Source organism: Bombus bifarius, unplaced genomic scaffold, assembly GCF_011952205.1.
Source record: "Bombus bifarius isolate JDL3187 unplaced genomic scaffold, Bbif_JDL3187 scf7180000008203, whole genome shotgun sequence".
In the NCBI taxonomy this organism is placed as follows: Eukaryota; Metazoa; Arthropoda; class Insecta; order Hymenoptera; family Apidae; genus Bombus; species Bombus bifarius.
The window spans coordinates 1,057,868-1,085,233 of NW_022884507.1; the positions used below are offsets into that span (position 1 = coordinate 1,057,868).

Genomic DNA, 27,366 nt, shown 5'->3' on the forward strand with positions numbered 1-27,366 from the left:
CGTTTCAATTAGCAGATGAACTTGCCGCTGACAATGAAAAATCACGGATAGAACAAAGAGCATCTGAAATCCAAAGTACTCAGTCAAAGAACTCACCTTATTCGCGCAAATGGTGTCAGATAGGGTACTGTAATAATAATAAGATCACCATCATTTGCAATCTTTGTAAAAAATATGTATGCGGAAAATGCACGCAGGAGAACCTTTACGTTTGTGAGAAATGTGACGAACGATAACTTTTGTGCCTAATAATTTAAGTTATATTTGTATTTCATTTATTCTATTACGTTTATTACGCTTATTATTATATTATTATATTATACTTCTTGTATTTACCAAAGGAAATTTATTTTAATATTCTTGTTATCAAAGATTTTGGTACTATTATTGTACTTATTGTTATTATTATAGTCGTTATTATATAGTTTCCATGATCTCACAACATGGAGTTCCTTTTGTAAGATAATAATAAATCAATAAATATAAAAATATTCTACTACTACGTATTTTTTAAAATCATTTCGAATGGTTTTGCTAGAGATAGCTACGTTTCAAATGTCGGTAGTTCTAGTGCTAAAAAATCGAGGCTCTTTGCTTGTGGTTGAAATAACGGCGGCTGGTGGAGTCGAGGTAATCGCGTAGGTTAATTTTACAGGCATAAAGTAAGATATATTTCAGGAAAGAAAATGGAAACTCTGAAGCTGCGTTCGTGACTGTCTTCGTATGTCTACAAACAGGACTTACCGCGTACGAACTACAAAGCATCGTAGCATAAGACAGCAGAGATAAAGTAGATTTTGCAGCCGCGTTTTAAAGAAACGTTGTTACGGTTAAAAAGAAACTTACGTCCAGAGAACGTAGCTTGATAAATCTAATGAATTCGGCTCATCTTTTTCACCATTTTCCTATGTTTCTTTATAAAAGCCTCACAGTCAGCGACTTCTTCGTACGTGTTCGTTCGTGACATGACTTTCACGCAAGATATCGATATGCCACGAACGATGTAACCACATTGTACTTCCGCATATTTCTCCTTTGTTGAAGCTCATTGACGCCACATGTTCGATATGGCCGACACATTCGCATACACGTTTGCCTTATTAACGATAGGAAAGACTGAACGCGTAAATAACGCAATCTCTTCTACCGTAGTATCTTCTATTATAATATCTACTATAATAACTTCCAAGTAAGACTGGGTATTTTTCGAACCGAATTTGTTCGATTATTACTAATATTTGTTATTACTTATAATTATAAATACTCATATATATGATTATTTATTAATTACAATTATTACTATCAATCTCGTATTTTTTATATAACATTCTATTCACAAGATCTAGGGAAGATATTATTAGGTTGTCCGAAAAAGTAAGGAAACAATAGACGCGCAATGTTTTTTGTTTTATATTAATTTATTGAATTATGCACGAACGTAATAATAGAAATAGAACGAACTGGAGTACACCTAATACAATAAAATAATATAAAACAGAAATTATTGCTCATCTATTATCACCTTATGGAACGAAAGAAACGTTTCGCACAACTTTACATAATTTTATAAGCGAATTACGCACAACCTATGCCATGAGATGTCGTTTGATAACGAAACCGAAGAATCAGGCTGTTAAGATTTGTATCGGCACATGAGCTAGTGGACAATTCGAATCATCTCAGCGAATATTGTCGGTATACTAATTTATTTAATTGTTTTAAGTATATTTGACGGTTTCAAGAACGAGCAATCTCGTCTAATAAATTTCACGATCAAACATCCTCTACACAAGTTCTCTACAGATTTATCGTCGTTTAAAGGAGAGATATCTTCGGCTCTGGAATAAAACTACGAAAATAACGCGCTGTATTTTTATGCGATGTTTAACATAAAAGTTTCTCTTTTTCCTGTGTGTATGATATATCAAACAGAAAAAGTAACTACGCGATTTAGAGAAATATCGGGAATAACAAGCGAACAGCAAGAAAAAAGGGATAATCGCGGTATTTGTTACGCTCTGAAAACTCAGTTACAGTCGCGATCGCGCTCCGACGAGAACGAATCGTTGTAGATTCGCAAAATGTAGGCAGCGTCGAGACGCGTTATTTATTCACAGCGATAAGAACAGTTCGTTTAGCATAAATTAGCCGAACGCGGGCTACGCAACTTGTTAAACAAAACGGTGGTAGCGCGTGATGGACGGCTGTCGATTACGTCCAAGCGTCACATACGCGTATTATGCATTTCTGTGTTGTTCAAATAACTTTGTCAAAAATTCCGCGTCTTTTTATTTCTCTTAACTTAATTGTCAATCCAAATGCCAATCGCTATATGCGAGTCTTCTTATTAAAATTGTTTATTATAATTGATTAAAATTATTATCGGATTAATTCAATCGATTACGTAACGTCGAGGATTCGCTGGAGAACAAGGATTCTTGGCGTTTAGAAATTAACGAAGAATATTTTTATGCCAGCTTCGCTACAGAGAATATCCAGCTTAAACGAAAGATAAGAATCGTATTAATATTAACAACTTCCACCGTATTGGGAAAACTATCGAGCTGTTGGGAAGCTCATGACGAGATTTAAGCAGAAGTTAAAGTACATTTCTGTAGAATTACTACTTTATCAAGTAATATATATTTTGTTCAAATATTCATTGTGTCTGCTTCTCGAAAAGGATATCGGCAAAAGTCGAGGAAAATTTGCACGTCAACAAAAATTCGATTCCCCGAGTTTCGAAATAAATGATAGGATTTCCTTGTAACAAGGTTAATTAAAGAATCACTGTTAGGAAAATATTCCAATCGACGCAGAAGAATTCTCTTTGAACGATTTAATAATAAATTACATTTCATTTCAGTTCGTTATACACGCGTTATACCACCTACGTCATGGCATGAACACATTCTCGAATCAGATGCATCGTTTCTGCGGTAATGAAGCAATGAGCAATCCTCTTTTCCAATAAAACACTGCTTACGTAAAATCGCCGATTATTTCTATCGCATACCTACTCGTTTAACGCAATTTTTATTTCCGTCCTTTCGTGCATTATAAGCAAAATACATATCTCCTTCACCAACTTCAAAATCATTAAAGCTAATAAGAGTTATTAAACATTTTCTTTTATACTCGATATGTCTGTGCTTCGGTGAAACTCGCTTTTAACCACGATTTCCATACCGTACTTTAACCATGACGCTATATCTGCCGATAAGACCCGACGTTCATAATCACGCGAAAAATCCGTAAAGCAGAGCGTTGTAGACCATTTCGTAAACGATCGTACGCTATTTCAGGGAAATTCGGTGTGACGGTAGAGATGACGAGTCCAGCGTGTTTATCAAACTCGCGAAGAGGCAGCGTGTTGTTGCATGTACCGCGTGGCAGCAGCGGGTTTCACGCGTACACGTGTCAAAAGCCAGAAGTGATTCGTGACTCGGTCACTGTGCTCCATCCACGTATTTATACGTATGTATGCGCGTGTAGAGCGACGAGTCATTCGAAAGAGAAAGAGAGACAGAGAGAGTAACCGTGGCTCTTTGCTTCCGTCGTCAAAGCCATGCGACCGTCCGCTTCTCAAATCAGCGACTACGTGTTTCGTTAAATATGCAATCGGTAATCAGAAAGTTTTGCAGCAATTTTTGCCTATGCACTACGAGGCAAAAACGTTTTGTTGGCCTCGTAACACGTCACGTCGAGTGATTTTTCTAAAAACAAACGATTTTTCTAAAACATATTTTCGAGAACAAAATTACCTTGTACGTCACCGTGTACAGTTTCCCATAGTTTCTCTCGTTCGTAATAAAATAATTGCAATAAAAATCGTAACCATGGAATTTCGAAATGTCGTTTCTCAGGTCATGGAGTAAGTATCGCGAGAGAGATACTTATTTATACAGCGAGCGAACTGCAACTAACACGATTCGACAGAATATATAGCTATTCGATGGTAGAATTGAATTTTCTTTAAACGAGATCCTTAGGGTTCTTGTAGTTAAAATTGTTAGAGGTTTACGGGTGTAAACCCTATACCCTTTTGGAACACTGTTCCCAAGTTTCGCCAGTATCGTAGCTAACTTCGTTAGGCATCCAAGAGATCTTATACATTATACAGTATCGGCGAATTCTCAGAGTCCTGATGAAACTAACAATAAGTACGATGCTGACGAAACATCGAAACATTCTTCTCAAAGAACACGCTTCACACTCGGAGGACTCTGTCACCGTCTGAAATCCTTGGCTGAAGAACCTTCGACTTCTTTAACCGTTTGCGAAACAGACAGTTCGAAGGGAAGCTAAGCGTTTGACGAACATTTATCCACACCGATAAAATCAAAAGTTTGTTACTTTTTATCTCTCGTACATCGTTAACTCTCATCTTTGTTACGATACTAGGCATTTGATTTTGATTTGCTTTGGTTTGCAGCTGTTAGGTAGATGATACATTTACACTGTACATGTGAATGGGTGTGTAAGCGTCAGAGGACGTTCAGGTCTTAGTTGAAACAAAAGACTGTTGGTAGCTGTTAGAAGCATCTAGAATAGTCCGTTTGACAACAAGCGTGCGTGTAAGAAAGTTATCGAGGTCTTCGGATGTTATGTGCGAATAAAGCAATTAATTTATTATACCTCAACAGGAGCAAACGATAGGATCAACGTACAGGTATGGAGAGATTTTTCATTGAAATTCTCACAGAGTAGACGACATACTAAACTGAGCCTAGAAAAGCATAGTTCTAATATCGGCGATACGATAATCTTTTTAATTCGGTAGACGTTTAGAAAGGCGATGTATGCCTTCTCGTACGAAACGCGATTCAACGGAAAGAAAGTTACCTACTTTGCCGTAAGCTCTTGAAATTCCCAGAAGAACAAACTCCTTTAAAACGTGCCCCCCTTTTATGCATAAAAAGGTATTTTCTTATCGTTCTCCGTGATCGCGAAACCCAGCGAAATTGTTACGCAAAACGATCGTATCGTCGCACGGCAACCCTAAAATAGTTCAACCGTTCCCTTCTCGGACAACTGCTGATTTCCATATTCATTTTCGATGCTAACCTTCGTTTCTCGTCGTTCGCTTGCCTCTACCATCATTTTCCATGAATCGTTCCCGGTAAACTTATAGACGTTTTGTCAAAATTCTTATTACGCTTTGCAAAACCCTTGAAATTCTCGAATAAGCTCGAAAGAATCTACATACCGTAGAAGGCACATTACGTAGGCAGATCCGTAAAATAAATTCCATTGCTAGATAACAATACGACAAGGATTTTCCGCAACCACCTATCGCATTTCATTTTTATTTTTACGCGATATTTCACTGCAAATAAATAAGAAGATATATTTGATTCTAACTCACCGACGAACACCGCAGTGCTGTTGTGCCGTGGATCGTAAGGGCACAGTCCCAGCCCATCCATATCGCTTTCCTGCGCGTACGCTCCATCCTGAAACACGAATCGCAAGTATCAACGTTAGAAATCGCGTGAGAAACTCGCACCTTTTCGTTCGGTGGTCAACAATCGTATTTCGCGGTAGTTAACAGCGTTGCATGTGCGCCAACTTCTACGACGACTTAACGTCTTGATCGCTTCATTAACTTCCACTAGCCGCTCCAAACACCTTTTTTCCCTTGTAATTACAGAAACGTTCGCGATGAACGTTACGGATCAGCGTTTTTATTACATTTTACAGATTTTCATAGCCGTTCCATGCTTACGCCGTGATCGGAAGTAAACCGCCAGGAATAGAAAAATGAAGATAGAGGGCGAGTCACGCAATTCCAAGGAATCGTATTTCCTGTTTAGAAAACGACCTTATTTTTCGGCGAGGTGCAGCAACGCGCGTACAATGTTTAGCCGCGGTTCCTGTCTTCCTTCCCTTTCGTTTCTTTTTTTTTTCCCCGTTTTCTTTTAACGAAGTCGCTCTGTTTTGCATATCAAGAAATTAGGATGCTGGCCCGGAGAAATGAATATTTCATGCAGCATTTCCAACTTCCTAATGAAGCGTAAAGAGCTTGTTTCGTACAGTTTTATTGTTTGTTCGTTAGTTCGTTGGTATGGAATATACAAAAAACAGTGGCTGGTTTTCAAGCTTTCAAAAATACGACTATGTGTTCGGCTTTGAACATTTCCTAATTACCTTCGGTTCTTTCGTACACGTTGTTTATTATATTATTAAGGAAAGTTTAATCTATTAACATCGATCCAGTTTTTAGGGAACGCGGGAAGAATCGAAAGGCAGTGCACTTTTGTAGAATTGTTCGCAACGTATACCGCGTAACAACGTTTTAAGAACCGAATTCGATTAAGTTGGAGAAACCAACTTACCAGCTGCCTCGAATTCTATACTATGAGCACAATCGTATTAGTTAACGCCAATTCGATCAATTCGATTCAATGTACCACCTAACTATTAATCGAAGTCGAGCGCACAGTATATGAAGTGTTTCGTGTAGTTAACTCTGGTCCAAGCTACATACCTTGGTTAGTACCCCAGGGAAATTTCTTTGACAGAAATTTTCTCCAGTAAAGTGGCCTTTTCCAATCTGATTTCTAATAAAAAAAATCAACCAATAAAGAACGACGATATTCATGTGAAACTCGACTCGACCCTCGTCCTACTTCGTTTTAACGCATAACTCTGTTATTATTCGTACGGTAGAAATATTAATAAAACTCTGCAGAAAGATATTCATCGAGAGAAACGAATCTACAGAGAACACCGCAAAAGGGGAAAGAGAGAAGACAGCGCAAAGATTAAATTTGTTTACCTTTCGCATCCGAATCTTTTTAATTTGAAGGAACAATATCGCGCAATTACAACTTCACGACGCGAATTCCCCCACTGGCTTCAAATTTCACCTTGCAATTTACTCTGTAACTACATTTCTTTCACCATCTCGCTGCCTCGCAAAAGGATTATCTCGTTATGCGCGTTTCTTCTCTAGCGCTAGACCGTTCCTGAACTTTTTGCTATTATAAGGTCGCTTCTTCTTCTAGCGAACGTCGACGAAAGAGAGAATCTTACACTTTTCAAAATTTTCTTTAGATATTTGTCCTTTAACGTTCGTGCACGTTTTGTTATAACGAAACGAAGGTAATTTTCTATAGCTCTTCTCTCATTGAGTTATTGGTTGCCACGAGGCAACGCAACGCGACGCAACGGTGTGCTATTAAACATCAGAAGTTACAATACAATACGACTGCGATTAGAACGAGCAAATAAACGCGAAATATCGCAACGAACATTGGATATTATACGTACAAACGATATTAGCGTTATTTCGACGATAATACACGGAATTATTGTTTGGAATAATTTGTATCTTATTATACTTGCGAAAGCAACGCACAGTTAACACGCGATGACAGTTCACGTTCGAAGAATTCGAACGTTTCCACGTGCCATTTTGGCCGTTGATAGATTTCTAATTTACCTCGGAGCGAATGTTATTTGTTTCTGTGAACGCAGAATGCTGAAAAATCCGCGCGAAATTTTAACTTATCTTCGCGGTGATTCGTGAAAAAACAAATTTTTTTTACACCGTATCGATAACTCTTTGTTCGTGTCCGAGTATCGTGAAAACGTTTAAAATTGATAGGAATGATTTCATTTCGTACAAATATACGATTCGTACCGACGTTTCGCAGATTGCTCTTGTTGAAAATGTTCAAAAATTCTATTCCGAAACATGTAACACTCGATAATTTGATTATGTGAAAATATATTTCAACCCGTGACAGCCAATAAAATTTCAACGCGAATAAGAAGCGTTTATATCATTTAAAGAAGTTATGTTCGTACGAGTAGTCACAGTAGCCTGAAATTGTTAAAAACCTGATAGTTAATAATCTGTTAGAATTGGAAACGGTAGAGTTTTAGGAGTTTCTGGAGTCATAGAATCTAATTCATTCTAATATAAATATAATAAGATTTATGCGTATCATAAGTTAGTCTATACATTGAAGAATCTATGACCGGAATTTCATAGGTTTTCAATGAAATGAAAAACAAGAATTTAGTGCAGATTTGTACGGTTTCGAGTTAGTGTGCGACGTTCCCTTGTCCTTAACACTTTGAATATCACGTTGGTCATTGGTGACCGGAGCGCTTGAACTTCTTACAATTGTAAAAATTGAATGGAAATTGACAGTTAGGGTATTTTGAATATAATCGATAAATACAAGATACTTTGAAACAAAAAGTGCCTCAATGAACAATTAAAGATTTTTATTAGAACATCAATAAAAAAAATTAGAACAAATCTTGCATCTAATGGTCACTGTGTTAAAACACTTTAAACATAAATGTTGCTCATCGATACAATCTGGACAATAGGTGGTCACCTTTTTGGTCCGATTCTTATCAATTTTTGATCCTAACTGTGTGACATTTTTTTTATAACACTCTGCAAAATTTTCCTGCCAGCTACGCTTGCCCTTCTTTCTTCTGCATTTTGTGTCGCAATTTTTGTCGAATAAGTATATTTTACGGTTCCGGTGAATGGAACTGTGTAAGGTGCATTACGAATGCCATTCTAAAATCTGATGCCTTGATCTTTGTTTTTGTTGCTTGTTTATAGAATATCATCGCGTTTGAAATTGATGTATTTAACAATAACTCTAAAGCTAATTTTATATACCACTTGAGGGTTCTTCCATGTGGTGTAGAATATGCTACCATTTGATCTGATAAATCTACAGCACATTTTCCTCTGTTGTAATCTACCATTGCCATTGGTTTATCACAAACATAATTTTCTTTACGGATCTCTATCATTTCATCCCAATATCTTCTACACGTTTCAACAATATATTCTGCACGTTTTGCTTACAATAAAATAACGAATGCGAATGGTTTGTTGAAATAAACGAAGCCTTGTTATAATATGTCGCTATCAACTGTTACCAAGGCGACACGATGGTCACCCGTGACCACCAATAAGATAGGTCCATTGGGGAAGAATGTTGTCGTACATCAGCAATTTATTATTATTTTGCCATTATATACTTTGAATAATAAAAATACTGCCATGGCTTCCTGAGTGAAACATGTGATTTCGGCGTGGCAGTCAAAGTGCTAAAACGAATAAAGTACAGTAGCGAATCTTCATCGTCAATTTTAGTTATATCCTGTACAGATATTATTGTTTCAATGGAGAATGTAATTTCAACATAATTTACACTGTAGAGTAAGAAGAGCGTTTAAGATTGCTGTACAATGTGTTATATTTTTATAGGACTTGAAGGTTCAGGAAAATATAGCACTTGAGAGTACTAGAACAATAGTATCTTGAACATCTATGTTTTAAGAGGTGAAACCGTGCGTCAAAATATGAAAATATCGCGAGCCATCGCTAAATTTGGCAAAGCACTGTCCGATAAAACCCCTAAGCGATAATAAAATCTCCAAATTATTTTGTTAACTTATGCACCATAGCGAAAGTTAAAGAATTACTCGATCGTTTAATCAAGTGTAACGCATTTATTACTTTGACACGAATGATAGCATGTGGAAGTAACTGTTATCTTATTCGAGTATCGTTTTTTCGGATAGTATTCGTAAATAATTGCTTTAATGGAATGCAAGAATAGTAATTGAGAATAGGTAAATGAATATGTAGGAGCTTGTCGAATTCACAATTGCTATTATCGAAATCATACATTCTCAGCATAGAAAACAGGATTATTCTATTATTCATTGCCCGCCTTTCTCTCGGGGAACTATTTTCTCACCGACGTATTTTGCTACCTGACAAGAAGGAATATTTTTTGCTTTAAATATTGAATCGTGCAGCAAATATTTATTCCTCCGAACGATAATAATAAATATTAAATGTTTATTTTCAATTTTTACACGATACATATATGTACTGGGTTGGCAACTGAGAGATTGCACATTTTGTTATTAGGTGATATTGACAAAATCCGCAATCACTTAGTTTCCATCCCAATATATATTCCGTTTAATTGATCTATAGATATTAGGTCGTCCGCAAAGTTTCTTTCGTTTTATAAGGAAATAATGGATACACAACATTTTCCGTTTTATATTTTATCGAATTACGTGTGATCCATTTTGTTCTATCAAAATAAAGATCACAACGTTCGACAGATAAAGTTTCATGTTTGTATAATGATACATCGTTGTAAAAGACAGGTCCTTACTTGGTCCATTATTTAAATTTGCCTATTTGTTATAACGTGGTTTAATATAAATTATCGTTGTATCTATTTTATTATTTATTATTTATAACTACTAAGAACGAATAGCGCTATTTCGTCGATATCATCGAATGATGGGAAACGAATTGTAAAAATCTCATAAAAAACGATTGTAAAGAGATCGAGTCAAATTGTGTACACGAAACAGCTCCAGTCCACTCTCATCGCCCCGTTTCCCAATTCCTCACTTGTGCCAGTAAGATACACGTGGTCACGTATACGTACACGTAGCCAGCAACTACTACTAATATACATGGTCAGAAAAACAAAAAGAAAAAAAAAGAGAAGAAGGAGAAAATGGGAAAAATCGCCGACATCCAGTGGCACTGCTTAGCTGCGCACAATCGATACATTGTGTGCACGTGAAGAAGCGTTGTCGAGATTGGCCCGTTTCGCCAAGCGCTTTATTCCCATCTCGCTTCGACCTTTTTCGTATTTGTATTTCCGGTGACGTATACCGAGCACCGGTGAACCGGCGAGTTGAGAGAAAATCCGCACGTTCGGCCAATAATTCGTCCCTTTTGTTGGAAAGGTTGGGATAATTTTGGCGAAAGTCGAACGCTATCGAACTGCTTCGATTGTTTCTTTTACAGTCACGAATCATTCGCGTTGAACATACACGAGCCACGAGTAAACGCATATTTTAGCGAGTATTAGGGTTAGTGAGGAAATTTTGCGAGCATTGCTTAAAAGTCTAAGAAAGTTACCGATTTAACGAATTTCTAATTGATTTTCTATTTGTCCGCTATAATTTAGAGTTTAACGGAATATTTGCACGGACAGACGAAAAGATACGAGGTGGTATGGTGTAATAGGTACTGAAGGTACACTCAAATATGTTCAACAACCAATAACGTTTATTAGACTCTATCACTCGATAACAATGAACGATTAACAACGGTTGAATTACAATTAACAATTAACAACGGTTCAATGACAGTTAACAATTAACAATTAACAACAGTTGACGCTTAACGACAATTAACAACAGCGACGATTGACCGATCTCTCGAAAATAGCCGACTCGTTTCTCTTCACCATTCGCGCTTCGCGGTTCGGGGTAGAATGTCCCTTTTGTTCCAGATCGAAAGGATTCTTTCCTTCGTTGCCCATCGATATCCCCACTAGCGTGCGTTCATTAGATGTGCCGCAGCGGCTGGCGCGTGTATGCTCTTCCGAGAATTCGGCGGAAGAAGCGTGGAGATATCGATGGCACTGTCACGTAAACTTAAGCGTTGGTTGATGAAATAAAATAGCTGAGTCGTAACACAACTATTAATTTTGTTTTAATTAAACTTTATTATGAATTCGGCAATCACAATGTAACACACACTGAATTGACATAAATCACAATTCACTCCATCCACGTTATGTAAGACTTAGTTACAACGATACGTTAAGTACGCGACTGTTATAAGGGTAGAGACCGGTAAAGATATGTTGACTATTCTAAGGATACAGAATAAGTGAGTTTTCTGGCGATACTATGTCTGAGGAAGGCTAGGGGTGGGTGTGTCTAAGGACACGATACTATCGGATTTGTTGATGACAATTTTGGTTAAGGAAGTGAGGGCAGTAGACACCGTCTCCGATTGGATAATAAGACGGTTGGTGGACCAGGAAGGGTTTTAGCCGCCCTCGCGAGAAAGTTGCTAACGGAACATACCAGATGTGAAGAAAACCAACTTTCTAGGCTAACACGTGGTAGACAATAAACGTGAAGGGAAATCTAAGACAAGAGATACTCGCTTGGTCCGAAGGACCTTAACTATGAAAATGCCAAGACCCCTGGTGGGTACTTAAGACTATTGAGGGTGCGCACCAAGAATGTGCAGACATCTGGGTGTCATCCTGTCCGCGGTGTGTGGCCTGGTCTCTGATGTGAATCGACGTTACAGCACATTGGGCACGTCGATGTTGCGCTTTGACGGCGTAGCGCTTTGTATCACGAAAGTTCCGTGACACGCGCCGCCACAGATACATGCGAATTTGTAATTACAAGAAAACGTCCAATGGACATTTGTTTTCTTGCTCTGGGCAAACACGTTCATCCATCTCGCACACGATACTATACCAATTAATAACATTTATTTATTAATGGTAGATTGTACGTTACTGTGCTACAAACACCTAGTTGCCTCGTAATTTGTAAAATTTACTTATTGAACTTTACTTTGTTGGTTATCAAACTTGTTAGCCTTACAGCGAAGAATTTATCGATACTAATACTTTGCAAGTTGTAAAATTTTACTAATAACACTTGATCAATTACTCTTATGCTTGAAAGAACCTTTACAAAGGCCGAGTCCGCTAGATTAACGAGAGGAAAAGAAAGTTAATAAGTAGATAATGAGTTATTCAGGAGAACGAACGAGAGAACAAAAGCGACTCACTTTACATATAACGTGTAATGAAAATTGCATGCAGGTATCGATATCGGTAATTAAAGAGTGTAACACCATATCACAATTAAACGGTGTAATGGATGGCGAATAAAAGTAAATGGAACGAAATCAACACGCGTTACTTTCACTAGAAGCACAACCTGGCGTACGGTTAAGCTCAATAGAAAGGAAATTTTGCCACCGGACCATGTAAAATATCTACACGGGCATTCATATCGACAGGCAGCTCATCTGGAAGAAACATATCAGAACTAAATGGAAACAACGTAGTCTTAGGATGAAAAAAATTGTACTGGTTACTAGGGAAAAGAATCTCAGTTAACAATCTATGTGCAATGAGATTCTAATATGTGTGAAGTTATAATTAAACCAGTGTGGACCTGTATGAGATACAAATTTCAGGTTCTGCTAGTCATTCGAACATAGGAATATTACAAGCGTTTCAGTCTGAAGCACTAAGAATTATCGCACACTCGCCATAGTATGTCACAAATGAGATATTCTAACACGAATATTCCTCGGAACACGAGCAGTGAAAGAGGAAATGGCGAGATTTAGCAGAAAATACTCAGACATATTAGATTCGCACAGATCTCTAGTGTGTCTGAGTATTTTGCGCTAATCTGCTCGACAATAGCTCGACAAATACGCAGCGTTAAAAGATACCGCGCGTTTCATCATCCCGCTGTTTTTCAAATCAGTCAAACACACCTTTGCATCGCATACTAAGTAATCGCGGATTTTGTCATTAGATGGTAATGACTTAGTTGCCAACCCAATATTTGTAGCCAGAAAACATAGTGGAACACATTGTGTATTGCCAAACTCCTGCCAAAACACTGTACCAATATCGCGTTTGTCTATAACCTTCTGCAAATAAGAGATTAATAGCAAACTTGGCAGTATATAAAAGAAAAAAAAATGGTAATTGAAAGACGTAGCGCGAAAGGTAGCACGCGCAAGCAAATAAAGAAACAAGTACGTACACCAACGAGGAAAAAACAAAGTCAGAGAGAAGTATACTAGAGGAATGCATGAGAAAATTGGAGTAGCATCGTTACTCCTTTCATAGCGACACCCTTAAATCTGAAAACACTCGCTGTATATGGAGCAGGACAATCGTTATTCTGTTCTAACGCGTACACATGTATACATATGTACATATGTATGAAATATGTCTGGCGATTAATCGATTGTTCGAAAGATCGTATCGTAGAAAAGGAGGCTTCGTTCAATCGCAATGTTGAATCACAATATGATATTAACCCTTTGCTCTCCTAAGTCGAGAGTGACTCGACATCAGTTTTTATCTCAACACCTCCTTTGTCGAGTCCCACTCGACATCCTTTCAGCCCCACTTTTTGTGTGAAAAGAAAATCAGGATTGCATCCTGGAAATTGTTCCAAGATATATCATGCACTTAAAAATCACAAAATACAAAAATAGTGTGAATAAAACTGATGTTTCAGTGAATTTGTTTCTTCCTTTATTTATTAAAACTGTCTTATTTTTTAGTTCAAGTAAATTTCAAATAAAACCCTTAAAAGCGCTGGGAGCTGCTGCTAAAGAAATTGAAATAAAATTCAGATTGCAAAGGGTTAACGATATGAATCTGATGTCGCAAATCACCGTTGTCGTTTATCACAAATATCGAACGACGGGGCTGTCCTTCGATCAAAACAGACGTTTCGCTTGTGTATAGAAAAAGCAGTCTCATTCTGAAATTTCAGCGATAAAAATTCATCGAATGAATGAAGATTCCACGTGGTTAAATATTACGCAAAATGCTTTAATTACTTAAAAAGTGATTAATACAAAGTGTATTAACGAGAACGGTCGACCAGGTCGGTTTCACGCGGAGACACGTGTATCGGATACGCGTCTACCGCGATAGCAGTCCAACAATAAGAGCAAATCGAGTGTCGTGTTGTCTGCACTAAACTCCTTCGAGGATTGAATATTTACTAAGCTCGTACGTTTGCCTCGACCGCACCGTCCTCTCCTTAATTAACGTCGCGTGATTACGCTTGTATTTATCGAAAAGAGACGTTTGTCTCTCGTACTCCTTCGACTTTCAAATATGTACGTATTTACGAATCGAATTCTGCGCATTTGTTATTATTGAGATATGTATAATTTTATGTGCTACACTAGATTGGCCGCGTAGTAGTGACACACGTATGTGAATATGAGTGTGTGGAAGTATGTGTATGCGTCTCGAAAAACAGACGAATGTAACTGTTCCGCTGGCAGTGTGGTATGGAAGATGGCAAGACAAAGAAAGTGCTGAGACGCGTGCAAATGTGTTTATTAAATAAAAATCGTTTATTAAATAAATCTAAAACTATTTTAATATGAATTCTAAGTGTAACCTTAATGTTCCTTTAATTTTATTTCGGCAATTAAGATCCACAATTCTCAACTGTTATGTTAGAGGAAGGAGAGAGAGAAGAGAAAGAATTCCTAAGAGTTTAATTTTCCTATACGTAACGACTATCAACGAAAGTCGACTATCGTGTAATATAGAGTAGCTCATGGAAGTATTCGAACGCTTAGATATGCAAACTTGAATGGCCGAAATAATGTACATTGAAGTAATTTGCTTAGACAAGTAGATGTCAATAGGAAGATGGAAGTGTTAAAATTGCCAATAAAATTTGAAAAGTTGATTCAACAACGTAGGTAGGAGTTATGATACATTTATTAGAAACACGCGTTGTAAGTGACTCAGAAATGTATTTGAACGCTACATATGTACATATTACAAAGAAAAAGAAATTAGCGCAACAACTTTTAAGTACGAAATTTAAATCAGCAATCTGACTGACGGATGTTTCGGTAATTATTTCGAGATATCCAATTTCAATCTATTATGTTTTTTAATATGTCGTAGAAATAAGCATTTTGAACAATTTTTTCCTATACATATAACCTGCGCTCGGCCTTAGTTTCCCACATATTCACCAACATATTCCTGACATCTTTACTTCGATGTGCGTTATACGTCACTTAGGTTTGGGTTTGGACTTATCTATGGGCGTCACGGAAGCGTGAGTTTCTCGAAGAAAATTATCTTGCAAATCCACATGCAGAGAAACGAACGGAAAAGCGTTACAAACATTGGAAACAAGGGACGTCGGACGGCAACGACAAAAAGAGGATGGCGAAGAAGAAGCCGCTGAAAACGCGGAAACACAGGACTTTGGCTTGGAAAGCATAGAACACGAAGCAGGGGAAAAGGTATAAACGAGATATAAGCGAACACGAGGAGAAAAGTTGATCCTGGGTTGGTACGTGAGTCTCGCGACAACGTTGCTGGATGCACGAAAAGGGAACTGTCGCATCGCAACACGCCACGGTCCGCCGTTCCAATTTCTTTATATGCATGACGCTTAGAACGCGGCTACGTTCGCATTCGCGGCGTTACAGCGGGCTTGTCCACCTTGATATCTCTCTGGTATGTACGTGAAATTTTTCGAATCATCTTTGCGACAAGCTTTCGAGAAATGCAGCCTGCTACAGCAAACGCGCCTGCTTCCGTTGAGAAACGCGAAACAGTTTTAAAAGAGAGAAGAAGGAAAAGTAGACGAACATTCGTTGGAAATTGGTTGAATTCGTTTCTTTCGATCGTTTACGCGATTTGTGGATGGATCTGATATAAATAAAGGAATTTTAACGAACAACGTATGAGAGTAATACTCTATGACAATTAGATTATTTTCGACGAGAAGGTCAGTTAAATTAGACGAGCGGAACTACTATGGAAAAAGTACGTACATACGTTTGAAATATAAAAAGTTGGAAAAATCACGAGTGAAAATGTATTTACCTAGAAAATTACGATAATTTGATATATCGTCCGCGTTATTCGGTTTTTTTTAAATTGTAGAATAATATCGTTGAAGAAATTCTATTCGCGATAAGATATCGTATTATTTTGCGTAATATAATCTGAAAATTATTTTATCTCACGAGTAACTATATACTTTTTATTACAACAAACAAGAATGTAGGAATAAATTTGTATTCGATTGGATCGCGTTGCATCGATCTTAAAACTTGGATATCGAGGCGTATAAGAAAAATGATCTTTTCGTGTTGTATACGTATACTTGAGTGAAACGCGGAGGAAAAATAATTTCCGAGTATCACGCGATATTATTAATTATCTCGCAATTCGCCGACTGACATTAACGTTGAAAATTCGCGTATTCGGATCAGGCTTTATCCACGAAGCCTACCCCACGAAGCCTAGAAAATTGCCGTGTTCTCATCCAACTAACTCCAATTAGGAAAGCTGATAGAAGCATGCAATGCGAAACGCCGCGCATCACTTCAATTCGATGCACGAAAAGGGGGAAACAGGAAATAATAACAGGTGCGTAATAGAAAATGGGATTTGCCAGGCCTCGTACACGTTAAGGCGATATGAAGTTGAAATACATTTATAATAGAACACAGGATTATGGCTATAGATACGATCAACAATTTTTGTTATCAGGCTGTTTCATGAATTTTCACGATTTTAAAATATATTAAATAAAAAACATACTTGTTCGTTTGATGATAAATTCGTTACAGTTCCTTTCACGTTTCTCATCTCTGTCATACGTAATCCTTCGGTGAAGCATTCTTTGTTTCGCTTTTCTTTCTCATTCTTGCGAGAAAAGTTCCTTTCGAAACTTTTCCGACTAATACTATAAATTAGAGCTCCAACTTTAAATACCTTTTCCCCCGCGAATGGTCAGGGATGTTATCTTCAACTACATTAAGCGAAAGTAATAATCCCCATGAAATGTTCCTTTTCAAACAAATTGAATAATCGTTTTAATCTCCAACATTCTGTTAAAAACTTTTCAAAAATTTTCAGCAAATTACTATTAGATTAAAATTTCAATACACCGAGGATATTGGAACAGTCATTTTCGCTGGTCATCGAATAAGACGGTGATAACATGACAATACCGTGAAAACAATATCGACGACTGTTATCGTGTTTGGGTATTGTGTACCATTAATTTATTCGTCTATTTTATTTTTGATTGTTAAAGCTATTTAAGTTTGCTTTGAATGGATACGAGCGTGTTGTTGTGCTGATATGCTTTCGAAAAGGCAATGATAGGAAAACGAAAACAGATTAATCAGAGAACACAAGGAGAATACAGCTGAATAAATTTGCGCTGTCCAACTTTCCAATATTCCAATTCTCTTGGAACTATACGTTTCTTTCATTCTTTACAAAAATATCCCTACGATATTTTACAGTTTTTATAAATCGAGACACGCGATGTACGATGTTATACGACCTCGTTATGCGATCTAAGAGACTTATCGTTACGTTATAGATGCGCTTGTCTCGTCAATCGATTTAGCGCTAAACTAATTGTTGCCGACTTTTACGATTTCAAAGACACAGGGTTACATTAAGGCGTGGAACTTTGAAAATGAAGAACAGGAAGACTCGCAGGCGTTCAAAAGTTGAAGAACACAACGGTACTTGAAGTGCTCTTTAGATTTAACTTATGAAGCGACGTTACGTCAACAGCTTTTAACTTCCGCAAACTAAGAGATCTAGCGCTACGCCGAGAACTTCTAATTTTCACAACTAAGAAACGCTGTACCTACACCGAGAGAGCTTCTAATTTTCGCATTTCAAAGGTTGTAATAGAGTGCGTCGAGTACTCTTCGCTTTAACTTGGCTACGTGAAATCGTGTAGAACTACCTCCATGACCCTTAACTTCCACAGTCTAAAACACATATCATTATATTAAAGAAGCACGGTTAATAGACCAAGTAGAAGATTTACAATTTATAAAAAATAAAGTGTAAGAAGTACGATACCGATCGAAGATTCTAAATATCATTAACCGTTTACCATCGCCGAGTATGTATTTTCACCAACGAAAATCGTGAATCAGTAGATACAGGAATAACGAATCAAACGTAGGCCGGTTCCTTGCGCTAATAATTCGCCTATTTTATTAGGTCGTCCGAAAAGTTTCTTTCGTTTTATAAGGAAATAATGGATGCATAACATTTTCCGCTTTACATTATTTTATCGAATTACGTATGATCTATTTTGTTTTATCAAGATAAAGATCACAACCTTCGACAGATTAGGTTTCATGTTTGTATACAAATGCGTCGTTGTAAAAGACGTGTCTGTAAAAGAAGGACATTTTTCGGACAACCTAATACTCATCGATAAAATTTCTATACCGCTTCCGTATCTTTTTTCGAAACGCATGCACGATCGACCACGATAAATCAAATAAAACCCGTACTATTGGGTTGGCAACTAAGTGATTGCGCATTTTGTCATTAGGTGGTATTGACAAAATCCGCAATCATTTAGTTGCCAACCCAATACTTTGCAACGTCTAACGCAGAAAGATGTTACAATTCGATCCTGGTACTTTACCATCTGCTCAAACAGCCTACGATCAACTGTCAAACCAGCCATCAGCTCGTTGCAACCCGAACCATCTCGTTATCATTCGAAAGTTTCGGCAACGACGTGTAGGTATGGGAATAACGAATCAAACGTACGCCGGTTCCTTCCGCTAATAATTTGGCTATTTTAATTACCGATGAAATTTCTATACCACTTTCGTATCTTTCTTCGAAACGCATGCACGATCGACCACGATAAACCAAATAAAACCCGTACTATTGGGTTGGCAACTAAGTGATTGCGGATTTTGTCATTAGGTGGTACTGACAAAATCCGCAATCATTTAGTTGCCAACCCAATACTTTGCAACGTCTAACGCAGAAAGATGTTACAATTCGATCCTGGTACTTTACCATCTGCTCAAACAGCCTACGATCAACTGTCAAACCAGCCATCAGCTCGTTGCAACCCGAACCATCTCGTTATCATTCGAAAGTTTCGGCAACGACGTGTAGGTATGGGAATAACGAATCAAACGTACGCCGGTTCCTTCCGCTAATAATTTGGCTATTTTAATTACCGATGAAATTTCTATACCACTTTCGTATCTTTCTTCGAAACGCATGCACGATCGACCACGATAAACCAAATAAAACCCGTACTATTGGGTTGGCAACTAAGTGATTGCGGATTTTGTCATTAGGTGGTACTGACAAAATCCGCAATCATTTAGTTGCCAACCCAATACTTTGCAACGTCTAACGCAGAAAGATGTTACAATTCGATCCTGGTACTTTACCATCTGCTCAAACAGCCTACGATCAACTGTCAAACCAGCCATCAGCTCGTTGCAACCCAAACCATCTCGTTATCATTCGAAAGTTTCGGCAACGACGTATTTGACTCGCACGCCAGGGTATAACGTTCGCGATTTCCTGCTCGCGTATCCTCCGTTGGGAACGCAACGTCGTAGCTGGCAAAGGAACGAAGAAAAGAAAAGAGGACAGGAGAAAAGATCGAGATAGCGCGGCGTGTAACTCGGTGTAACCGACGCAACGGAACGAAAGGGCAATAGAAGCATTTTAGGAGGAATTCGTATGCCGGTCTCGCGCTAGGTTCGCTTCGCCTGTCCCTGATTGAGTTAGCCGAGCTCGCGATGGGTCGCTGTATACGCGAATCGCTCGTAAAATCGGACGGTTGCTGCGAACGGCCTCGAACGAGACGAAGGCCGATGAATACGTGATATCACGAGCTTTTTCCACCTTTGTCGCGCCGTGCCACGGATTTCTCTTGGCGCCTGTTTGCCCCGTTGTAGCCTCCCCTTTCTCCTCTTCCTACCACTCTTCCAGCTTTCTTTCTTGCTTGCTTTTAGTCGCTCGTCTAAAATGGGAAAACGCCGGGAATACTGGCAACGCCACGACCACCGGCTTTCAGGAATTCATTAGCCGCTATTAAGCGTCTCTTTCATGCGATTGTTAATTTGCAACGTGCCTGTGTTACGCTACAGGAACACGGTCTCTGGCGTGTTCCCATGCCGGAAATTCAACGTCGTTTCTTCGAGCTTTTCGCAAAATTTACTTGGCTCCACCGATACTCCATGTTCTACATACACCAGATTTTCGTATGGAAAATCTTGTTCTTCAGACACTGACTTCGGTTGGATGACTTTATTCCTGGGATGTACCAGCAGATTGCGTTGCAACGACTTTCGTTTTATAATATTCTACTTTGCTTCTGCTATCTGTATGGTAAAAAATAATTTTCATGCAAAATGCTTTTTTTATATAGCAAGTCTTTGCATATGTTTCGTCCGGTGACTCTTTGCGTAGCACGGAATCCATCCCTCGGTCGAGGCAGCCACTCGCTACGTCAATATAATTAGTTGGACCGTAACAATCATAAAGAACGGTCGTAAAACTAAGCATTTCGATTTGATCGTTAAGTGGTATAAAACACCTCCGAGTCAAGATGTTCCTTATGGTTATTGCTCCATCAGGTAAAAAGTGCAGAAAAGTGGGTTTTCTCATGTTTCCCGGGATTTTCAACCGCAAGCGACCTGTGGTGGGGCGACAAACACCCAGCAAGAGTCTTCCTCTGTGACAACATCGTCACCGAACTTCGCTGCTTCTACGACTACAGAACAGTCAAGATCTCTGCACTGGGTTCGTTACTCAGTCAACATCTATTCATTAACTATATCTACTTTTAATTACTCAACTAATTAACATATATATATCTACGCAACGAGCGTAATCATCTTGTCCACAAGTTGTTGAATAAAGAGTAGATTATAAACTGTTACGTTATAATCCATCCAACTATCTCTATTATCATAATCTCTATTATCATTATCTTTATTATCATAATCAGAAATAGGGGATCGATCATCTCCTGGCATTGTCTAATCGTAACGGGAATTTACGATTCCCGTTGACGCGCTTCCTTGAGATCGCGTTTGTCCGCGAGCGATCGATGAAACAGCATATGTGGTTGGTTTGGAAATTATTACGACAGCTTGCTTCAAACTATCGCGAGTGTTAATTTGCATTAGATATCTGGATCGGTATTACACAGATAGAGAAAAATGTTAACGGTTGACAATACAAAAGATTTCAGGCATTTGAAGGGAATGAAAAAAGTGGAAAGAAGCAAACGCGGAAATGTGATCGCATGGATAGATCGTGAGGGAATCTTGCGAGATAATATATACAGATTTATTCAGGTTTCATAAGAGTGGATGCAACGAGTTAGAGTTGAAAGAATGAAATAAAATATATTAACGTCCGTGGACTTTTTGAAATCCCTGTTGAACAATTTTTCGAAATATTCAGCAGGTATATAATTTCACAAGGTAAATCGAGTAATATGCACGTAATTTTGTTAAATTTCTCTAAAATTTCGTTTCATCTCAATTGTCAAAAGTAAGAATTAAATGGTTCACAAGTACGTGTTACACAGAGTTTGTTACAAAGGACTAGATTAGAGAAACAGCTTTTCATAATACACACGAAAACAAAGTGTATCAGTGATGACGATTGTGCACAGATAAAACAGCTATTTTCTCGATGCTTGAAACAATGAAATTTCCCTCACAGTCTACTAAATTTCCGTAAAAGAATTACGTACGATTAACGTCGTTGTCCCGTTACGAGCCAGCGACCACGTTCTTCGTCGAGTACGGTTTTCCACTAATTTGCCGTCACAATATTATCGTTTGATTCATTTCACCACAGCGACGTCATTCGTTAATCCGTGACGCGGCGCAAAAACTGTCAGAAATGCTACTCTTTGGAATAATCGAATTATATCACGGCTGGTTTGCGTTCAGAAAACTGGCATCGAAACAAAGAGAGTGTCGGCTTGGTGACATTAGTGATTGATACGCACTGGTAATTATTCGTCCTTTCGTTTCAAACCATGAAACCATTTTCAGAAACAATGTCTATGCCCTTTATATTTTACATATATTATACATATTTTAACGTATTTCTCTCTTCTATCGTATGTCACAGATCAGACTTGGCTTGCTCGTGTTGCTTTTCGTATACGAATCCTATTAATATTAATAATTTATCATGGACAGATACGAAAAGAAATATAACGTTACGGTTGGGTAGATGATACATTTACACTGTACATGTGAATGTGTGTGTAAGCGTTAGAGGGCGTCCAGGTTTTAGTTGAGACAAAAGACTGTCGTCAGATGTTAGAAGAATCTGGAAGAGTCGGTTGAGAACAAGCGTGCGTGCAAGAAGGTTGTCGGGGTCTTCAGAGTGTAAGATATATGTATAGCTGTTGTGTGTAAAATAGAATAAACGATTTGTATTTCCGAATCCTTTCTTTACCTTAACAGTTACAACTGGTAGAACGGTAGAAAAATTGTTTCATTGCGAAGGAAGACAAATTTTTAATTTACAGGCTTATGAAAAGAATTTTTTTAATGTACGTAGAACGAAGAAGTTGACTGTTTCTGAACGTAGTATTGGGTTGGCAACTAAGTGATTGCGGAGTTTGTCATTAGCTGGTAATGTCAAAATCCGCAATCACTTAGTTGCTAACCCCAATACATCGCATAATATGTCTGCCAAGCAATGTTCAAAGATATACGTACACGAACGATGTAAATACAACGCTTTTCCTTCTGACTTTATTTTGAAGAATTCACCAGCCCATAAATGAGAACTGAAAATATCAACGTGTATTTTCAGACGTTTTTCAGAAAGCTTAGCTAATCTTTTCTTCGATACAAAAGCGTTCTTTCATTTCCTAACAGAATAAAACAGCACTTTCCAACTATAGAAAAGAAAAATTCCTTTATATCGAATAACAATAGATTTCAACGTTTAATACAATTTCTGCGTCAAAATTCGTAATGGAAATGAAACAGGATCCAATAATTAACTATCGTTCGCCGCTTAATCTTAAGCTCCATCATCCGTCCCAAATTATCTGACAACAGATTCCATTTCCGTAGCCAGACTTCGTTATATTATTATCCGTTCAGGCTAATCGATCGAACGTAGAAAATTTCATTTGTTAGACTCTGCTGGCATCCGAGTGAAACGCGATTCGAGAACTTAATGAATCAACGGACACTTGGCTCATCGATTCGATCGTAATTCCCCGGGAGGGAGAAAATTCATTCACGCTGGTCATAATGGATCAGGTTAAAAAATTTCAATTATAATTTCAACGCGTTGTCGATCGGTCGTGCCACCAGTTCAATGGTGGAACAACCATTGTTCGTTGCGACGCCACCCTTCTCCTTTTCACCCTCATCGTCGTTATTTTATGGACTCTCTTCTCAGTTTTGTCCAATTAAAAATGAATACATTCGATATAAAAAAAAGTCTTTCGCATTCGTCACCTGTTCATTATCGACCGACGAAATATTGTAAACTGTAAAACGTGGTAAGACAACTTGATTTTCTATTTACCGTAACCTAATGAAATATCGCGATAAACGAACTCATTTCAAATTCCATGTGAATTTGATCGTTAAGGCCAATCGGCGTGGAAAAAAATCTACGATTCGCCTATGACGAGAAACATTAATTATTCGAACATTTCATCTGTATTGTAGCTTTGTTCGACGAGCACGAGCGCGTGCTGTCCACGGGCGTACGAATGACGAAAGGCAATCGCGTGAGGCGAATGCAAAATTTTCTGCTCGCTTGTGGTGCGGTTCAGGAACATCGTTCTCTTTCCTTCGCTGTGCGAAATGCGCGACACGGGCTTGGTTTTCGCGATGGTTTGCTATTCTTCGTTTCGCTTTCAGCTGAGAAGGTCTACATGTTGTCGTAGAAATTTTCTTTCTTCTCTGGTGGAAGAGAAAATAAAGCAAAGAATACGCTAATTTTGAATAGTTTAGCTTATTATTCGCATATCGAGAAATTTTCTATTAATCTTCTTTTAGACTGTATCAGACGCTAAATATTTTTTCCAAGCTTTTTCAAGTATAATACAATATCGTACAGTATCACACAGCACGTATGGTTTGTTTATAAAATTGGTTGATATTTAACATCGTGTTTCCCGTTATAATTCACCGACGATGAAGTCTGTCTGTTGTCGATGAAACGAGTGAATAGTGGAACTAGTTAATCTAAATATTTCACGAATTAATTTAGCAATAAGATGTTAAAGCATCGAGTATTGTTCAGCTCTATACTTCTATGGATGTCGTTTACGAACATATCGATAATCTCGACTATTCTAAAACATGGTGTTTCTCCGATGAAACAGATTTCATTAAAATTTCCGGACGAACAAAATGACAAACATCTTCTTAGCAAATTTACTCCGAAATGAACTAGAATATATTTCCCGTGACAAATTTTACTAGCTCTTCCTTCAAAGTAACGTTTTTAACTCGAGTTATTTAAGAAAGTACCGATAAAACTGGTTCAAATTATCCATAGACGTTTATTTTACCAAATATCAATAGAAATAAACTGTAGCAAGTCAAGTTAATTACCAGCTTAATATACGAAACTCAGAGCGTTTTACAAACTTGCTTATAAAGTTATTTATTAAATCATTCGTGTCACGAAGGGTAATATTAAAATAATTATTACGACGTGTAAAACCACTGCGGCCCAGCACAGAACATTATCCGACAATGTAATTAGAGTCTTATCCGATTACTATTTACTAATCACTGACATATTTTTCGACTACTTTAAATCGATCGATTATACGCCGTGAATTTTCAACTATCCAACTCGAAATAAGTAACTGGCTAACTCGCCGCACGCTCTACTTATATTATACAAACAACAACTCCAACAATGGCAACTTCCACTTAAAATTTCCACTTAAAATGACCGATCTACTTCACCAACGATCGCCTAGCAATCCCATGTTTATCAAGCCTTGTATTCTCCTTTATGAATTCTATTAACCAGCTAAGCCGGTAACCACAGTCGCTCGAAAGCAGTCGGTGTATTTTCCTCTGCCAACTCAGCCAACCAGACTTCGTACTGCAGGTATTCGTGCGAGCAGCTAGTTTAAAAAAGGCTCGATCCGCTTTCTTTCATTTCCCTGCGCCGCTTTTCACGAGAATACTTTTCTCGGTTGGTTCGTGCACCAGGCATCGCCAACCACTTTAGCAGCAACCGTGTAATTGCGACCAGTTCAAGAAACACTATCCAGAAGGTAAACGAGCAAAAGGATGCTACCAGCTAGAAGAAACGAGCGGCGATCTGACATAAAAACGGCGTGTGTGTCACGTTGCGCGGCACCGTTCGCTAATTTCGAGCGAACCGACTAACTTGCTACGCCTTTTCGATCTTCTGCCTTAAGAACCGAATCAGCTTGCGCGCCAGAAACGTTTATCTTTGATTTTCTATTGTCTTATTTTGCATTGATCGTTTGAACGATTAGCGCTGCAGTGTCGGTTCGTCTAATTGTTCTACGCGAATGTCTTTGCGATTTGTTTCGGGTGCCTGCGTTATGATACGCACTTTTTTTTTTTTATTTGTTAAAATTACAATCAATTCTCGCGTTGAGAATTTTCAGTAATTTTTCTGGCGTGGCGCAATGACATGGCTGATTATTTATAATAAGTTGATACTTATTATAGATAAGTATAATTTATAAGTAAGTACTTTGGCATTTGCCGGCAACGTATTTTACGTAAAAATCGTTTACGTCGAAAATGGCATCGTTTCGTATCTTCGTGTTTGTGGATTTTTTCCGCTACTCGGTGAATTCGTCGTGTCGAACGTTTTAACGCAATGGAAGAATCGCTTTGTTATTCGACGAAATTTTCCCATAACAGGGTCATCGAAGCGTTGGCAAACATCAATTTACGGACTTTATTAAGGCAGACATTTCGTTAGAGCTATAATGCTGGCAGTAAGAAAATTCCCTGCAACTTCTTCTTCCATCGTTTTCCCTCGCTTTCAATTGTCTTCTCGAATCCACTACTTACTACTTCACTTATTCCACCAACAAATGCACCGAACTAAACGGAGCTTTTCAACATAACTTGGAACTAATCAAAGCTGCGAGTACTAGCTTCGAGAGTCCTTTAAATTGCATTTCATAATAAAGCCGAGGATATTTAAACCTCCCTTTATTCTTTCTAGAAAGAATCCTTTATTTATTACACGATTGTCCTACTAATTAATCTGCTTCCTGCTTCGTCTTTCCTTTTCAACGATTCTTCTATTGAAAATTTTACAAACGCCGTTGGCTACGACGACAGTTCAAACGGGCTATCGACAGAAGAATTTTATAAAACAACAGCAACGGCAAAGCTGCGTTTCTTTCTCGGCGACGAACATCGACGACGAGTTTACGAGTGACCTGAGGAAAAAATATCATCGGAAGACGTTGCTATCGCGGTGTAATTTTCAGAAGGAACAATTGTTTCCAGAGCCGGCGCAAGGCAGGTTCAGCGCGGAACCCGGCCCCGCGTTTTGAGAGGCCCCGCGGTCTACGAAAATTGCCCAATTAGAAAACACCGATTTTGATTAACTTTTTACAGAATGATGATACCATTTTTTTTAGTAGCGATGATTCAGTTTAAAGGAGTGAGAAAAATCATCAATGTTCAGTGTAACTGCATAAAGTCCTCATATCCTGGAAACCACTTTAGATAAAAAAATCCAGCCGCTTTCAGAGAAATGTACTTTTTAGAGAAATTAAATTACATCAATAGATTTTTGCAAAAGTCATACATGATTACAGATTTTGTAATTTCATTGAATTTCTTGCCCCTTGAGAGCAAATTATGGATGCGAAAAAATATTACTTGGATTTGTTTAAAAAACTGCTTATAAAAAATATATAATATGCAACAGCATTCGTAAATAAATAAAATTC

General features: G+C 38.0%; 1 protein-coding gene across 2 annotated transcripts in view; it reads right to left on the reverse strand.

Moving 5' to 3' along the window:
- LOC117210370 (semaphorin-1A-like) overlaps positions 1-27,366 on the reverse strand; it is a 382,334-nt gene that overhangs the window by 61,919 nt on the left and 293,049 nt on the right. For both annotated transcript variants that reach the window (XM_033453343.1, XM_033453342.1), the window contains exon 6: positions 5,369-5,456. In XM_033453343.1, the coding sequence (XP_033309234.1) occupies positions 5,369-5,456 (88 nt within the window). The remainder of the gene's footprint in view (positions 1-5,368; positions 5,457-27,366) is intronic.